We start from the raw sequence: 17199 nt of genomic DNA, 5'->3' as shown, positions 1-17199 counted from the left end.
GGGCACTCCACCCTTTTCTGACTGAGAACCATGGTCTCAGATTTGGAGGTGCTGATCTTCATCCCAACCGCTTCACCCTCGACTGCGAACCGCTCCAGTGAGAGTTGGAGATCACGGCTTGATATATATATATATATATATATATATATATATATATATATATGTATATATATATATATATATATGTATATATATATATATATATATATGTATATATATATATATATATATATATGTATATATATATATATATATATATGTATATATATATATGTATATTTATATATATATATATGTATATTTATATATATATATGTATATATATGTATATGTTTATATATATGTATATATATATATATATGTTTATATATATGTATATATATATATATGTTTATATATATGTATATATATATATATATGTTTATATATATGTATATATATATATATGTTTATATATATGTATATATATATATGTATATATATATATATGTATATGTATATATATGTATATGTATATATATATGTATATATATGTGTATATGTATATATATATGTATATATATATATATATGTATATGTGTATATATATGTATGTGTATATATATATATATATATGTATATGTGTATATATATGTATGTGTATATATATATGTATATGTGTATATGTATACAGTGAACCCTCGGTTATCGCGGTTAATGGGGACCGAGACCACCCGCGAAAACTGAAAATCCGCGAAGTAGCGGCGCACCTTCAAAAATGCTTAAAAAAAAAAAAGTGCAAAGTAGCGGCGCACCTTCAAAAATGCTTAAAAAAAAAATTAAATAAATATATATATGTATATATATATACGGGTAGAGAGAGAGAGTGAAATTCATGTTATAACAAAAAACAAAACAAATTATTATTAAAACTTTTTATTCCCCAGCCATTATTTTTGTATTTATTCAATTACTTCTTTTTGTATTTACTTAATTACTTCGACTTTTACCTGCTGGTACGCCGTCCGGTGTGCCCTGTGAAATGAAAGGTGGCATTCTTCATTTATTCATTCATAACTGACAGCCTCGCGCTCCGCTCATGCCCGGGCGGAAGGTGTTCCTCTTCGGCTTAACTACCACGCACGCCGGCCGGTCTCCTGCGGAGCTCTCGCACGGTCCCGAACGGAGCGAAATGTCGCCCCGCTAGTGCCCGGGCGGAAGTTGTTCCTCTTCGGCTTAACTGCCACGCAGGCCGGCCGATCTCCTCCGGAGCTCTCGCACGGTCCCGAACGGAGCGAAATGTTGCCCCGCTAGTGCCCGGGCGGAAGTTGTTCCTCTTCGGCTTAACTGCCACGCACGCCGGCCGGTCTCCTCCGGAGCTCTCGCACGGTCGCGAACGGAGCGAAATGTCGCCCCACGAGTGCCCGGGCGGAAGTTGTTCCTCTTCGGCTTAACTGCCACGCACGCTGGCCGGAGCTCTGGTACGGTCCAAACCGCGCGAAACGTCGCCCCAAATCGTGCCCGGGGGAACGTGCTCTTCTTCGTCCACTCTCCTCTTCGCCCACACTCTTCTTCGGCGCACGCCGGCCGTCTAACCGCTCCAGGGCCCCGTCGTGCCGCTCGGTGAAACTACAATGCCCCCGAATATTTTTTTAGACCCGCGAAGCACTGAACCCGCGAAAGGTGAACCGTGAAGTAGCGAGGGTTCACTGTATATATTTGTATCTGTATATATATATATATATGTATATATATATATATATATATGTATATATATATATACATATATGTGTATATATATATATACATATATGTATATGTGTATATATATATATACATATATGTATATATGTATATATATATATACATATATGTGTATATATATATATACATATATGTATATATATATATGTGTATATATTAGAATTAGAAATCCCTTTATTGTCATTGTACTCAAGTGTGCAACGAGATTAGAGGGCTCCCCTCTCCAGTGCAATACAACAATAATACAGACAAATATATAAATTAGATAAATAAATAAGAGAGTGCAATGGAATTTAGTACTGAATAGTGTATATAAAAACACATCACAATGCTGTTCTGCAAGGTAAGGGTGTTCTCGTGTGTGTGTGAGAGTTCAGAATGGAGATGGCTCTAGGAAAGAAACTGTTTCTCAGTCTATTGGTCCTCGATTTGATGCATCTGTAGCGCCTGCCAGAGGGCATCAGGTCGAACAGGTGTGAGTTTGGGTGGGTATTTCTGAGGCACCGGGCGGTGTCGATGTCCGATAGTGAGGGGAGAGGGCAGCCAATAATCCTTTGCGCTGTTTTGACTGTCCTCTGGAGCCTCACTCTGTCCGCCTCAGTGCAGCCGCTGTACCAGGTGGAGACACAGTACGTCAGCAGGCTCTCGATGGACGAGTGGTAGAAGGCTAGCAGCAGCTTCCTGTCCAGGTTGAATTTCCTGAGGACTCTCAGAAAGTGCAGACGCTGGCGGACCTTCTTTACCACTGCTGTGGTGTTGTGAGTCCAAGAAAGGTCGTCGGAGATCTGTACTCCCAGGAACTTGAACGTGTGGACCCTCTCCACACACACGCCTTCGATGCAGAGTGGGGGCGGCACCGTCTTGTTCCTCCTGAAGTCGAGGACAATCTCCTTTGTTTTTGCAGTGTTAAGGTGCAGTCTGTTGTCCTTGCACCAAGCTGTCAGTCTCTTTACCTCCTCTCTGTAGGCTGTCTCGTCACCTTCCGAGATCAGACCGACCACTGTCGTGTCGTCAGCAAACTTGACGATGGTGTTGTTGCCGTGGGCCGGGCTGCAGTCGTAGGTGTAGAGGGCGTACAGGAGAGGGCTCACCACGCATCCTTGAGGGGAACCGGTGCTCAGCATGCGGGTGGAGGACGTGTAGGGGCCGAGCAACACAGTCTGGGGTCTGTTGGTCAGAAAGTCCTTAATCCAGATGCGTGTGAGGGCAGGGAGGCCGAGAATGTCCAGTTTGGCGACGAGGATGTCTGGGATGATCGTGTTGAATGCCGAGCTGAAGTCCACAAAGAGCATCCTTGCATAGCTCCGCTGTTGTTCCAGGTGGCCCAGCACAACATGCAGAGCAGTGTCGATGGCATCCTCAGTGGATCTGTTAGCCCGGTATGCAAACTGGTAGGGGTCCAGAGTGGGAGGAAGGCAGTCCCTGATGTGCTGGAGAACCAGCCTCTCGAAGCACTTCATGATGACTGGTGTGAGAGCAACAGGACGGTAGTCATTCAGGTGGACGGCTGGTGACTTTTTGGGGACAGGAATAATGGTGGAAGTTTTCAAGCAGGAGGGGATGACTGCTTGAGCCAGGGAGCGGTTGAAGATCCTGCAGAAAACATGTGACAGTTGGTGGGCACATGCTCTGAGGACCTTGCCTGGTATTCCGTCGGGTCCAGTAGCTTTTCTGGGGTTAACCGCCAGGAGCGCGCGCCTCACATCGTGTTCCTCTACGATGAGTGGGGGGGAGTTGGAGCATGAAGTGCAGGGGTGTGACGGTTGGGGCGAGTCAAAGCGAGCGAAGAAGCAGTTAAGCTCCTCTGCCAGCGATGCACTCGGGTCTACAGAGGTCGTGCTGCCGCCACGGAAGTTGGTGATGCTCCGTAGAAACTGCCACACCTCCCGTGGTCTGTTACTGGCAAGGTGGGCCTCCAGCCTCCCCTTGTAGATTGCCTTGGCTAGCTTGATGCCTTTGCTCAGGTCAGCACGGGCCACCCTGTACTGGGCTTTGTCGCCTGACCTGAAGGCAGCGTCCCGGGCCTTGAGGAGAGCGCGAACCCTGCTGGACATCCAGGGCTTCGCATTTGGGAAGGTCCGTATAGTCCTGTGTAGGGACACAGTATCCATGCAGAACTTGATGTAGTCCAGTACACAATGTGTGTAGACATCAAGGTCCTGATGATCAAAGAGGTCCCAGTTTGTGTCTTGAAAGCAGTCCTGTAATTCACTCATGGCGTCGTCACTTTTTATTAGTGTTTGCTTGCTCTTATTGGCACCAACTGAGGCACAACAACGATATACCCGCCAGGACATCGTGGACATTGGATATCGATGCGAATTAACCATCACAGAGGAATTTTGCTATGATCGCAAATGTATATATATATATGTATATATGTACAGTAATACCCCGGTTATCGCGGTTAATGGGGACCGAGACCACCCGCGAAAACTGAAAATCCGCGAAGTAGCGGCGCACCTTCAAAAAAAAAAAAATAAAATAAAATACTTATATATACTTCGCACCTATATATATATATATATATATATATATATATATATATAGGTGCGAAGTAGTGGCGCACCTTCAAAAATGCTTAAAAAAAAAATAAAAAAATAAATATATATATATATATATATATATATATACATATACAGTAAACCCCCGGTTATCGCGGTTAACCACCCGCGAAAACTGAAAATCATGTATATACATGTATATACATATATATATATACATGTATATATATATATATATATCTATATATGTGTATGTATATATATATATATAAATATATATATATAAATATGTATGTATATATATATATATATATATATGTATGTATATACGTTTTTGTCTTCTTACTTGGTCCAGCACCCCCACTCATGTTTATACCCCCCTTGAGTTCAAGAGAATAAAACTGCTTAAAATTGGAGGTAACCAACTCGCGAGCTTGTTAGTTGTACTGCACTTAGCACCGTTGTTTGCGCATGCGTGGTGACCTATGTGTCACAAAAAAAAATCAGGTGTCATCTTACTGGGTGCCCTGTATCAATCACATGACGTATAATGATCGGCTGACGTCTATTTTTTAATGTCATGCGATCTACCCATACTACCTCACTAGGGTCACGGGGGGTGCTGGAGCCTATCCCAGCTATGTTCGGGTAGTAGGCGGGTGACTAATCATGCTCTCCCAGATCTCACTGTCATTACCCACATGAGCATTGAAGTCCCCCAGCAGCAGAACGAGGGAGTCTCCAGAGGGAGTGCTCTCCAGCACACCCTCCAAAGACTCCAAAAAAGGTGGGTACGTTGAGCTGCTGTTTGGTGCATAAGCACAAACAACAGTTAGGACCCGTCCCCCCACCTCAAGGCAGAGGGAGGCTCCCTTCTCGTCCATCGGGGTGAACCCTTATGTACAGTCGCCAAGCCGGGCGGCAATAAGTATGCCCACACCTGCTCAGCGTCTCTCACCTTGGGCAGCTCCAGAGTGGAAGTGTCCAACCCCTCTCAAGAGGACTGGTACCAGAGCCTACGCTGTGTGTGGAGGTGAGTCCGACTATATCTAGTCGGAATTTCTCTGCCTCGCACATCAGCTCAGGCTCCTTCCCTGCCAGAGAAGTGACATTCCATGTCCCAAGAGCTAGTTTCTGTATCCGGGGATTAGAGCGCCAACACCCAACCGTTTTGGCCTCTCCCATGTGTGGTGAGCCCATGGGAAGGGGGACCCATGTTGCCTTTTCGGGCTGAGCCCGACCGAGCCCCATTGGTACAGGCTCGGCCACCAGGTGCTCGCCAACGAGCCCCACCTCCAGGCCTGGCTCCAGAGGGGGGCGCAGGTGACCCGCGTCCGGGAAAACGTGGTACATATATTTTTTTCTTCATAAGGGGTCTTTGTGAACTGTGCTTTGTCTGGACCCCCACCAAGGACCTGTTTGCCATGGGTGACCGTACCAATTTCCATACGATCTTGAGGGAGGTCGCCCATTCTTTGTTCTACAGTGCGTTGTCTGTACATTTGGCACTTGACACATTTGTAAATGTGTGACGAAACAGCACTACTGCATACCAGGATCCACCATTGCATCGTCAAAGACAATACCCACCCAAACTCACACCTGTTCGACCTGTTGCCCTCTGGCAGGCGCTACAGATGCATCAAATCAAGGACCAATAGACTGAGAAACAGTTTCTTCCCGAGAGCCATCTCCATACTGAACTCTCACACACACACGAGACCACCCTAACCTTGCAAAACAGCATTGTGATGTGTTTCTATATGCCCTATTCAGTACTGAATTCCATTATTTATTTATCTAATTTATATATTTGTCTGTATTATTGTTGTATTGCACTGGAGAGGGGAGCCCTCTAATCTCGTTGCACACTTGAGTACAATGACAATAAAGGGATTTCTATTCTATTTTCTATTTCTATTAAGCTGTCAATCCACGTCCTTGGTGTTGAATGCATTCATGATGGTGCTTGATGAGTAGTGATCATATATGACTCTTCTAAGTTTTGTTGGATGTTTTATGTGAGGGTGTAACGTAGCTTTACCTCGACATCCTCCCAGCCTGGGTATTCTATCTTCATCCAGGAAGGGACTTCCTTTGGTTTGAGTGAGCCCCTGCCCTTGCATGAGTCTTTCAATCCCAAATGGAATGTGTCTTTTTGAACAAGCCTATTTATGGCAAGCTCCGCTTCTTTCCTTTCTTCGATACTCGTATTTTCATTGGTGCGTTGCTTCAGACCTTTGTGCTCTTTGACCTTTCATTGTAATCTCGCAACTGCTTTTACAGCTCTTGTCCAGTCTGAAAACTTCTTTAGGTTGTCTAACAATGACTTCTCTTCCTTTGTCTCAGTGTAGCCCACAAAAACTTTGAAAAGTTCAGGGACATCTCCGCTAACTTCTCCCATCTCGGAAGTGAACCTCTTTGTCAAAGAAACTTCAATACCAATTTGAAGACTTCCGTTGGGTTGCAGTCAACCCTTGTGAGGCATGATCTGCCGCGTTGTCATCTTAAGCAACATCGGACCACTGTTCAGGCTTTGTGCTTGCCTTGATTCTCTCAATTCGATTGGCAACAAAGACTTGAAATCTTCTAGCATCGTTGTTTATGTAGCCAAGAACTACGTTGGAATCTGTAGAAGAATTCTTGCAAATCATGGATTTCAAATTCATTCCGGAGCATGTCGCTGGTTCGAACTGCAACAACTGCTGCAGAAAGTTTGAGTCTTGGTATTGTTCTGACTTTGGTTGGAGTAACTCTTGCTTTTCCAATGACGAAGCAGCAGTAAACTTCATCCAACTCATTAATGGATCGCAGGTAAGTACATTCGTCATATCCTGAGACATGGAGAAATGGTGAAGTTCACGCACTTTGACGTTACCAAAATTTGAAGGTAGGTAGCCTCTTTTTATGTGTGTTCCAGACAGATAAGATAAGTCTCTCAGCCATGACTCCCTCTGTGGTCTTAGAGTTTCTGGTAGTTCTTCATCCCAGTCAACTTTGTCTCTGCACATCTGCTGGAGAACTTGCTTCCCGATGAGCACAAACCCAAGTGGATCAAAAACAGAGGCTACCTTTGAGAGCACACCTCGTCCTGTCAGTGGATGGCGTTTAATTTTGACTCTGAACTGAAATGTGTCGGATGTAACACACCACTCTACGCCAAGAGCTCTCTCCACGTGTAGTACTTTGAAGTCCATGTCCTGGTCTTTGACTACTGCACATTCCTTTTCTGGGATACTCGCCATGACATGTTTGCTGTTTGAGACAAACTTGTGCAGTCTCATCTTCCCAGTGGAGCAAAGTTCTTGTTACTCTTTGACAAGTTGTACGGCTGTGTCTTCACTTTCCATCACCATCCACATAAAAATCTCTTAATATGAAACGTCTGGTTTCTTTGCTTAACTGACTTTTTCCAAGCGTCGCCAGATGTTTGAGGCCAAAGTTGGCACAGCCTGGTGATGAGGCTGCGATAAAGAGGTGGACCTTCTTCCTGTAGACTGATGGTGCTGCATCCATAGAACCATTATTCCTACACAGGAATTGTAGATAGTTTTAATCTATTTTCTAACTTGAAACTGGTGGAATATTCTTTCGACGTCACACGTAACTGTGACATGGCCTTTACATAAGCGACACAGGACACCAATCAGTGCATTTGTCAGGTCTGGACCAGTCAGTAGATGGTTGTTCAGTGATGTCTATTGGTACCGGGCAGAACAATCAAATACAAAACAAATTTTTCCTGGCGTCTGTGGATGATATATTCCGCGATGAGGTATGTACCAAGCCGGACTGTTGTCGAGTTCTTCCTCAGGCACCTTTTCAATGTCACCACGGTAGATAATATCCTCCATAAAAGGTACAGTAATCCTTGTAGTAGTTCTCATCGTTCTTCAGTCTTCTTCCAAGACACTTAAGGCGGTGTATCGCGCTGAACTTATTTATTTAGTAGCTCCGGTCTTTCCTCTCTGAAACGTAATGGCATCTCGTAGTGACCATTCTTTTTCTGAATAATGTTCTCTTTTAGCATTGACAAGAACTTTAGGTCATCTTGTGAGATGGGATTATCTTCCTTCACTCTTTCTGGGAAGTCAGACTCAGGACCTTGATAATTTCTGTACCTGTCACTTCTTTCACTTTAAGTCTGTTGACGTAGTGTACTTCTGTGTGGAAGCGGTCAGAAGACTCCACATTTGGTGTCACTTTCACAATTCTCATTTGTGGGGATGTGATCTCTGTTTGCTGGGATGAACTCCCTAGTATAAGACAGTGGTAGGGCGATCCTCTTTCTTGAGTAGTAGCCACAGAGTTGCAAGTTGTTGTCCTTTTGTGCATTAACTGTCAAAGTTGTCGTCATTGTGGTGAGCTCAAGGTTTATCTGGTCTTTACTGGCTTTCAATTTGTTAGCGACTTCACTGAGAATAAAACTTGAGTCGTTTTGAGAATCTGGCAGCGCATACACCAGGACTTCTTCTGCATGGCAGGTTGTAGATGAGAGCCAGACCGGAAGTATTGCAGAGGTAATTGTGCCTATCTCACCAACAATAGCTCTATGTGTGATAGCAACTGTGTTTGTTCTTTCAAGGAGGCGTAAATTTAGGTTCCTCTTGACGTTGCTTCTCTTTAGTTTATGTTAGCTTCTTGTCCCACTTGGCTCTGTCCTCATGAAGGCAAGTAGGATGCCGCTTGTGGCACACATCACACTCACTTCTATTGCTTAATTTCTTGGAATGGTGGCCAGGGTTGAGACAACCATTACACAATTCATTCTCTTTGACGAAACGTATTCTTTCTTGAACCTCCTGTTTTATGAACTTCCTACATTTGGGCAAGGTGTGTCCCTTTTTCTTACAAAAGAGACATGCAATGACTTCCTTTTCATCTATGCTTGAAGCCAGAACCTTTGCTCCCACAGTCGTGTTCCCTTTTCCTCTTGGGTTCTGTACTTCACCTTGCTTGATTGAGATTAGAGAGGTGATTGGATGACAGACAATCTTTACTTATTTCTTTAGGAATGTGACGAACTGACTGATGGTGGGAAAATGTCCATTTTGTTCTTCCATTTCCACAGACATACGATACCATCTAGCCATCAACCAGTCCGGCAATTTAGAGAGAATCTTCTTGTTCTCACTGCAGTCGTTCAAAATTTCCAGAGACTTTATGTGGGTCATTGCGGCCTCACTACTGCAAAGGAAATCTGTAAAGCTTCTGAGCTTGAAGCTTTGCTTAGATCCTATCTTGGGCCATGTGTGGAGCTTGTCTCAGTATGACTGTGCGATCGTGAAAGGGTTTCCATATCTCTCGTCTAAGAGCTCCCATGCTGCCACATAGGCAGATGTTGTGCCAAGTAGGAAATAGCCCTAGATTGGTTTCTTTCCATTTCCATACACATATTGGCGGACGGAGTAGAGCTTCTCATTTTCATTCATGTTCTTCTGTTCAATCAGCATTTGGAATGATAGTCTTCAGTTATTGTACATCAACGTATCCCCTTTGAATACAACAGGTTCAGGCACTGGAGTTATGTTGGTACTCACTGCATCTGCGATCACCTTGACGAGCTCTGCTGTACTTTCAGTTGGGGAGGGAATCCGGTGCAGATCTCCAATTGCTGTATTTTACGCTTCCTTTCATCGAGGGATCTTTGAAGGGCTGCATGTTCTGCTCTCATTTGAGCTTTGATTTTAGCTTCCGCTTCTTCTATTTGGATTCTTCATTTCAACTCTTCAGCTTCTCTTTCCAAACAACGCTTTACAGCTGCTGCTTCTTGCTAGCTTATTCATTGCTTCCTCTTCCAACCGTCGTATTTCTTGTTGCTCTTTTTCTTGTTCTTGTGAGACTTTGAGAACAGCATGGCATGTGGCAGCATCTGCAGCAGCTTGTCGTCTTTCAGCAGAACCATTTGTATGTAGCGAGGTCTTCTTAAAGCCAAAGAAGAGAGAACTAACACTAGAGTTGAACAGAGAACCTACTTCAGGCCATTCGTCATCTTCAAGTGCATATCCATTCAGTTGTCTTGAGGCTTGGTCAGAAATGAACTTGGATACTTGGATGCATAGATCAACTCTCCGGCGAGTTTCCTGATCTGGCAGTGAGAGTTGCCGTAGTTCGTCATATGCACGATGTACATATGTAGCACAACCACAACCAATGATGTGAATGAGCTCGTCCTCTGTTACTGGTTCTGTAACATCTGATAATTTCTTCTTGGCAAATTTCACACTGTGCCTCCATTTCTCAAACGTGAAATTGAACCTTCGTTAAAAATCTTTAATTTTCTCCTCTTCCATTGTTCTGCTTCTTTCACTTTTTCTCATCTTTTCAGCAGTGTCATCAACTTGACTCTTCTCAGGCTGCTTTTGGGAATCCTCTTTGTCACTAGTAATGTCCTTGACCATCCTGGTAACCTGCTCACTTAGAACTTGACTATCACTGCCTTCCATGTATGTAAGCACTCCTTTTCTTGACATCTTGGACAGTATAATGAAAAAATATCATTGTCATAATGGCACATGCAGTGCAAAATGCAAATGACATGTAATACATTCTTCTAGAATTGTATACCCTCATCTAACTCTGACAAATCAAGATTAACCTTAAATGTTCATCACCATCCAATAGAGAACAGTACCAAGGGGCATTACAAACACTAAAGAACCTTGATAACACTATATAATTATGAGCTTTGATTTGATAAGAATAGGCTGAGCCTTTTTATTTTTCCACATGAAAACCATTTGATTCGATAATTAAGATGCAATTTCATTAGGTACATGTTAAATATCACAATAATATAGATATTGCAATGTGCAACAGCCAGATCAGATGTTGCATGTTTTTCCAATATAGTGCAGATTCATGTATAGAGTTAGAAGTATGGCATCTTGTCACGTGAGGATCGTGATTCGGACCCAGAAGCATTAAGGAGACGGAAGTGGCGAGTCTCCACCATTGATGAGTAGACCTTCACCACAGCAAGTCTCCTCCTCAAGTATATCAAATACAACAAAGACATTACCTCTTGGGACTGCTACTATGTTGGGTGAGTCCTTGACTCCAACTACAATTAATAATACAAAATAAATAAATAAGGCCATTACCAACCATCGCAAATTCAAGCTATTCCACACTCTTAACCATGCTCGTGTTGTATGGGACCCAAAAGCTAAACCAAGGGGGCTATTGGGCGGACTCTTGAATATTAGAAGTATTATATCAAAACATATCCAAGTGCAGCATCTATTGAGTGAGTCAAGTCTAGATTTCTTATGTCTGTCTGAAACGTGGCTGCAAGCCAGCTCACCAACTTCTGTGATACATGTACCGGGCTACAACATCTTAAAAAAAGATAGGCGGGAGGGTAGGGGAGGAGGGGTTATGTTTTACATTGGGGATCATATTAAATGTAAACAGATTCATTGGTCATTTGTGAACAATCTGGAATGTGTGGGGTTAAAAATAACAGTTTCTCCACAAATGTCCTTTATATTGATTGGAATCTATAGACCTCCATCAGCTCCCACTATTTTTTATGAGCATTTGCTGGCCATTCTTAAAGAACTCGATCTTAAAAAAGAAATAATTTTACTTGGGGATTTTAATGTAAACTGGAATGACAGAGTAAATTGAAAACAACTTAAGTCATTGACAGACAGCCTCGACCTCTTACAAGTTGTTAAAGAGCCTACTAGAATAAGTACATCAACAGAAACATGCATAGATCTGGTTTTTAGTAAGAAAAGTGAAAGAATACAAAAAATATATGATATGATAACAGGTCTATCTGATCATAATATAATACTCTTCTCAAGAAAACTGTCCAAAAATAGGTTTAATCACTCCAACTGTAAAAATACAGCACAATTAAGGATACCTAAGAATGAAATGAACAATTTAGAAAATGCCTTAAATCAAATAAGTTGGTCCAATCATCTAAATTATGAACACATTGACAATAACTGTAAGATATTCATGACAGTAGTGCAGCAAACTTTGAACAGTTTCTTGAGAAAGGTGAAATTGAAACCAAGAAAAATAAATCTTCCTTGGCTAAACAGTGGAATTTGGTCTCTGATGAAACAGCGGGATCACGCGCTTAAAATATTCCAAAAGACAAAAACGACACATGATCGACAAATATTCACTTCCCTAAGAAATAAAGTCACTAAAGCTCTTGGGAATGCAAGGGCAAGGTTCTTCATTGACATAATAAGAAATGCAAGAGGCAATGCCAAGGTAATATGGACAAACATAAAGAAACCAACAGGACAGAATGCTGCAAATAGATATATTAAGGAACTCCAGCTAAATGGAAATACGACTCAAGATTCAAATGAGATTGCAACAGCCCTAAACACATCCTTCATAGATTCTGTAAACAGTCTGACTCAAAAATATTCTTACCTGACACAAAAAAATAGGACTGTAAACACCCATATTGGAGCTTTTAATTTGAACGCAGTTACGCATCTGGAAGTTGACAGAATCATATGTGGTCTAAAGAATTCCGGAGCCAAAGATATTTTTCATATGGATACTGTTAACTTTTTAACTTTCAAGGTTGCAACCTCTTATTGCCCCATTGCTAGTATCATTAATCAATCGATAAAGACAGGTATCTTCCCTGTTTCTTGGAAATCTGCAATCATTACTCCTGTTTTGAAATCTGGAGACCCTACAAAGATAAGTAACTATAGACCGATAAGTATTCTCCCTGTAGTCTCCAAAATAGCCGAAAAATTAGTGGCTGAACAACTCATTAGGTATTTGAATAACGGTCCATATTCCCTTCATGAAATGCAGTTTGGCTTCAGAAAAAAATCACTCTACGGAGCCATTGGCTATAATCTGTCATATTTACGGGAAACTGTTTGATTAATATGCACTGTCCCTGTATACTTTCAAAAATAAAATAGATACAAATACAAAAAGTCTTTGTATACAAAAATTCCAAGGCACAAGAACCAGGCCTGGATTCAGAACACATGGAAGAAAGCTGAGATCCTCACTCAAAGAAAGCTTGACATACTGACGATGTGTCACTGAGTAACTCCATCTTAAATACTCTAAAGCATCACACCTATTTGACATAATAAAGGAACAGAGCAAAATAGGACCATAGCAACTGCGTAGCAACTGACACATTAATATGTCACAACACTTCTTGGACTAAAATTTGAGTATCATTTCAGTATTTTGAGGATGGGCCAAGTGTCCTCTGTTTTGCAAATCAAATTAGGGTCACACTGTTTAATGCTACAGAGCCAAAAGTGTCATGTCATGTCATTAGCCACACCGCTTATCCTGTACAGGGACACGGGAGGGTGCTGGAGCCTATCCCAGCAGACTACGGCGCGCTACACCCTGAATTGGTCGCCCGCCAGTCACAGGGCAGACAAGACACCGACACTGAGTGGGAACTGAACCCACGCTGCCCGCACACAACTCGGGCGAGTGTACCACCAAACATCAGTGACTACAGAGCCAAAAGTGAAGGAACATTATATGACACAGATGTTTTTGAAAAAATATGTGCAACCCAAAGAAATCATAAAAGCAAAACCAGCAGGATTTCAACTTGGACTGAAAAACAATTACGGCATTCAAACCTATATCTACAGCTGAACTGTATTCCACACTCTGCTGCCTGTCTATAATTAATTGAGATTTATCGATATATTGGAAATTCATGCGGCTTTAATAATTTAGGGGTTTTGTGTTTTGTAGAGTGAGGATAAATATATTTGTACACACGACAGCAACTGCACTCGGCATGTTAACAAGCCAGGAAGTTATGGTGAGTTTATCATCTCTTTGTACGAGTAAGTTTAAAGATCCTTCTCACAACTCATCGACACATGCAAAGGAAAGTGTAAAATACTAAATTACATTATTGTTTTTTCTTTTGTTTCACAGGAATTGTTACGGGGAGATGTGTTTCTTTTAAGGCCACTATCAAGACATGTGAAATTAAAGGGTGGTGTCCTGCTGAGATTGATACCATAAAAATGTAAGATACCGTGATGTTGAATGTGTGTATGTATTCTTTCCTGACTTGTTAACAAGAAACTTGATGGTTGAACGCACCCTAGAGAAGGCACCAATGTTCCCTCTAATTTTCCATGCGTCAGAGCAGTCAGAAATACTGCCTGAATATCCCTTGGACCACAGTGCCAACATCAGACATGCCAAACCTGTACCACACCTGTTATATGATGTAGATGTTACAAAAACATTAAAACCGTCACGATATGAAAATAGAACAAACAAATCATTGAAAAGAGATTCACGAAAAAATCAGTCCTAATTAAACAAAAATAACTACTATTTTAAGCAAAATTTATTAAGTCTGAATGGAACCTGTTTCAATATGGTCCCACATTATCCACTCATGAATAACTCATTTAAGGGGCTCGTAAACTACGCCCATATTTGGACATCCCGAATAGAGCCGTCTACGTGTCGTCTGCAGTGGCACATCCGTGGTGAGTGTGAGTCTTTGTGTGTGCTTCAAACTATAGTAGAACAATGCATTCTGTGCCCTCAGTCGCACTACTGAAATTGGAAGGAAAGTGGAAATAGTGTGTTGTCCTGGGTGTAGATTTAACTGCGATGGAAATGAAGTAATGTGTGTAGAAATATAATGTGTGCGCGTGGTGCCTGCCAGCGTCGCCATGTGTGCTGAGAGGGTGAGAGCAGTGGGCAATTGCTCACGCAAGCATGTTAGAAGTAACATTGGAAGGCCCTCTACCCTTTTCTGACAGATTTGCAAACTGCTTCACATTTGGCTCTGAACCGTTCCAGCAAGACTGAATGGAGTCAGTGGCCCAACTGGTTAGCACGTTGGCCTCACAATACGGAGTTTGTGGGTTCGTGAGGAGTATGCATGTTCTCCATGTGCCTGCGTGGGTTTCCTCCCACATTCCAAAAACATGCATGGCAGGTTGATTGGACACTCTCAATTGCCCCTAGGTGTGAGTGTAAGCACGGATGGTGTTCCGTGTGCCCTGCGATTGGCTGGCAAAGAATTCAGGATGTACCCCGCCGACTCCCCGAAGATAGCTTGGATAGGCTCCAGCACACCATGCGACCCTAGTGAGGAGCAACGGTACAGATAATGGATGGATGGGTGTGTATATATATATATATATATATATATATATATATATATATATATATATATATATATATATATATATATATATATATATATATAAAGTGCTGTCAAGTGATTAAATTATTTAACTATTTAATCGCAAAAACAATCTGTAATTAATTGCGATTAATCACATTTTTTCTACTGCTATTTTTTGTGTGGCTTTTAACATGTATTTACTTGAATAATATATTGTAATTAATGTAAAATCACCAAATATGAAGTGTGTGATCCTTCAATACGATCCAAACTGAGTCATCTTTACAGGAATTTTTTTAGAAACAATTCTCAAAACGTATACAGTACATTTAGTTGGAAGCACCACACTCCAACATTGTTTGCAAGGCCCAGTGGTAACTTAAGCAAGGTGTTTTGTTCTGAGATCATGTACAGCTAATTTGGAATTTGGCTTTCCAAGTTATACAAATTAATGTTTGAAAAAAATAAAACTGAGTTAAAATATTTAATCGCGTTAATTTTTTTAAAAAGAATTAATATTGAGTTAACGCTTTAATTTTGACACCCTTAATATATGTATTTAAAGTTAGTTTAGTTTTTACTAGTTGTCCCTGACCCATCCTATACGGATCCTTGAACCACGTCTTTGAAAACAAAGCATTTACATAAAAAAAATAATAGCTGTAAAGCAGCTACGCTGTGTGATTACAATTCTCTGGTTCCTCTCTCTCTCACACATGCGCATACATATGCACTCACATACACACACAAATACACTTAAAGGAGGTAAAGAGCCAAGATGGATCATCTTTCTCTAACAAGCTTAATTTATATATGTTTTGATCAGGGAACAGAAGTTAGTAATTTTATTTTTTATCTATACAGTTTGGAGACATTAGGAAATAAATTAAGACTTGGAAAAAATGCCTAATCATTAATTTGGCCCCTGTTGTAGACAAACTAGTCCTGACACCTCCCCAACAGCCACGCCCCCTCTGCTCTCTCCATGTTTCGCTCTGAGTCATTGAAGGGACCAATTACAAACTCACCATAGGAAATCATTGCTTTCTCATTGTTTATAACATCCACAAACAATAATCCACAATTAATGTGGACATCCCAAACTTTGACCACTTCAACATATCAAAGGGATTAACCTATCCTTGGCTGATTTATATGAGAATGAGGAACTGTGGAAGTGAGCAGATGTATGCTACGAGGACACGGCGCACCACTTCTTTGCTGATCACGGTGAGAACGCATGGCATAAAAGCACCAGTCGGGATATTTACAGAGACTGAAGTGGGAATGAGTAGACCTGCATTTATTTGGATGAGGATTGGACCCAGTTTTTTTTTTTTTTTTTTTTTTTTTTTTATGATCTATGCCTGCTTGCTGGCGGCCTGCTGCCCACTTCTATAAAATAATAAAAATAGCATAACAAAAAGTCTTTTTTGAAAATAAAATAACAGTTTATTTGCAAATAAAAAAATATTGAACTGAACTATGTACAAAAGTGCGTGACAGAGTGTGCATGTGTTTGTTTGTATGTACATGTGTGTGTAACACCCCTGCGCCTCCCCAATACAAATGACACTTTTTTGGGCGCGTATTATACACTAAAACAATGGCCTTAGTGCAACGGAAAACGATACGTCTCACACCACTTCTGTGTCTCGTTGCACTTGCAGACCTGGCATTCTTGCTGTGGCGTGGCTTTTTTTGTCGTGGGTATCAAATATTTTACTATATGTGTACAGTGTGGTACAGACCACTGGGTTTTGCCTCAAAATAATTGTCTGCAAAGTGGTCCGTGTCATCTGTGATGTGCTGAAG

At 41.6% G+C, this 17199-nt stretch overlaps 1 protein-coding gene across 6 annotated transcripts in view; it reads left to right on the top strand.

The window, feature by feature from the left end:
* LOC148331481 (P2X purinoceptor 3-like) overlaps nucleotides 1-17199 on the top strand; it is a 109043-nt gene that overhangs the window by 33348 nt on the left and 58496 nt on the right. For all 6 annotated transcript variants that reach the window (XM_088302289.1, XM_088302288.1, XM_088302291.1 and 3 more), the window contains 2 exons: nucleotides 13977-14046; nucleotides 14166-14259. In XM_088302289.1, coding sequence (XP_088158415.1) covers nucleotides 13977-14046; nucleotides 14166-14259 — 164 coding nt within the window. The remainder of the gene's footprint in view (nucleotides 1-13976; nucleotides 14047-14165; nucleotides 14260-17199) is intronic.

Source organism: Idiotropiscis lumnitzeri, chromosome 8 (genome assembly GCF_059441095.1).
Source record: "Idiotropiscis lumnitzeri isolate Australia: NSW breed Sydney's pygmy pipehorse chromosome 8, RoL_Ilum_1.0, whole genome shotgun sequence".
Taxonomy (NCBI): domain Eukaryota; kingdom Metazoa; phylum Chordata; class Actinopteri; order Syngnathiformes; family Syngnathidae; genus Idiotropiscis; species Idiotropiscis lumnitzeri.
Note: the sequence above shows the minus strand (reverse complement) of the source record. Positions and strands in the feature narration are given on the sequence as shown.